At 29.9% G+C, this 1,379-nt stretch overlaps 1 protein-coding gene across 1 annotated transcript; it reads right to left on the bottom strand.

Annotated features, from left to right (window-relative positions):
• Positions 1 to 311: 311 nt before the first annotated feature.
• Tsp_12947 (H/ACA ribonucleo protein complex subunit 2) lies at positions 312 to 1,090 on the bottom strand. The gene is made up of 2 exons (XM_003367681.1): positions 792 to 1,090; positions 312 to 561 (listed from the first exon to the last, which is right to left on the bottom strand). The coding sequence occupies exons 1-2, from the start codon at positions 1,088 to 1,090 to the stop codon at positions 312 to 314; spliced, it is 549 nt and encodes a 182-aa protein (XP_003367729.1).
• Positions 1,091 to 1,379: the final 289 nt, after the last annotated feature.

The following is a 1,379-nucleotide window of genomic DNA, read 5'->3' as shown; positions in this document are numbered from 1 at the left end:
AAAAAAATGCCACCAGATGAATCGGAAATTTGCAAAGAAATGTTCGACATTTTTGTAAGCAATCTCGCCAATAACGAAGGAAAACTACAATGATACATAAGGTGATACACTCGGTGAAAAACTGAATTCTGTTCATCAGACTTTTCCCATTGTGCATACTAAAATAATAAAGCAAAATGCAAACGATTTTGCAACTGACAACAACAACAACAACATGAAAAATAGACATTTACTGAAAATGCATCGAACCTTAAATTAACAATAAACATAGGTAGGTCAATTAAATTTCATATTTTCAAAATAAAATATAGTCACTCATTAGGCATCGGAAGCGCTTCAATAATTTTATGAACTTCATTATACAAATCTTTGTAAGATTCACAACAAAGAATGTAAGCAATCATTATTGGACGATTAGACTGCATTGCGGCACCAATATGGTTTTTACTGGGCAAAAATATGTATGCTAAATTTTTTTCTTCGCACACTATTGGAATATGGCTGTAATAGTCTATAGGCGAGACGTCCCCTGCCAAAATGCATATTCCAATCTTACCTTTTCTAAATTTAAACATTTAAATTTAAAACATCCAATAACAAAATAAAGCAACATTTCTCAAAAGACACAAACTAATAAAAAAAGTAAAGTTCATATTATTTTTTAAGCTTATTGCTTCGTTAAACTTATTTGATTTCGCTCTGTAAAATTAATACAATAATTTAAACAATATATACATTGGCAAAGGTTCACTGAAATGAAAATTTTCAATTTACGTATATCAAATAATTACCGAATTGCTTTTTGCACTTGATCGATGCCAGTTAACACACCCTCTCTTTTGAACTTCCTCGCTTTGTCCAGTAATTTAAAAATCTTTTTTGCCAGCTTTCTTGACGCTAGTGGTTGGGCAATTTCATTCACCAACGTGCACGCGTGCGCATAGCTCTCACGATTTGATAAGCTGTTGGAATCCTCTGCAGAAAATGACTTGGAATCGTTTGTATCATCAAAATCAATAGCAGGCACTGATATTTCTGTTTCAGAAACTCCAACAGTTTCTTCCTTTATATGTTTCTTTTCTTTTCCCATTGCCAAACAAAATACTGATTAAATAATTTTGCTCGCTACAGTAAGTAATGATTTGTAAGTAAATTTCTATAGTTTTAGTTGAAAATTAATCTAAAATTAACAAAATATTTCATTTTACTTAACTGTTGTTCATCACTTTAGTGGATTAATAAAATTCATTTTATATAAACTTTTTTCTTGTGCATTAGTTTTTGTTTAAAATTTACCAATAGTTTATGCAAAAGGTGAATGCTCATATTTTCATTAATATTCGGATTATTATGCTTATTTTGAATAAATTTAATTGAGT

The sequence above is a fragment of the Trichinella spiralis genome (assembly GCF_000181795.1).
Source record: "Trichinella spiralis strain ISS 195 chromosome Unknown Scfld3863, whole genome shotgun sequence".
In the NCBI taxonomy this organism is placed as follows: domain Eukaryota; kingdom Metazoa; phylum Nematoda; class Enoplea; order Trichinellida; family Trichinellidae; genus Trichinella; species Trichinella spiralis.
Note: the sequence above shows the minus strand (reverse complement) of the source record. Positions and strands in the feature narration are given on the sequence as shown.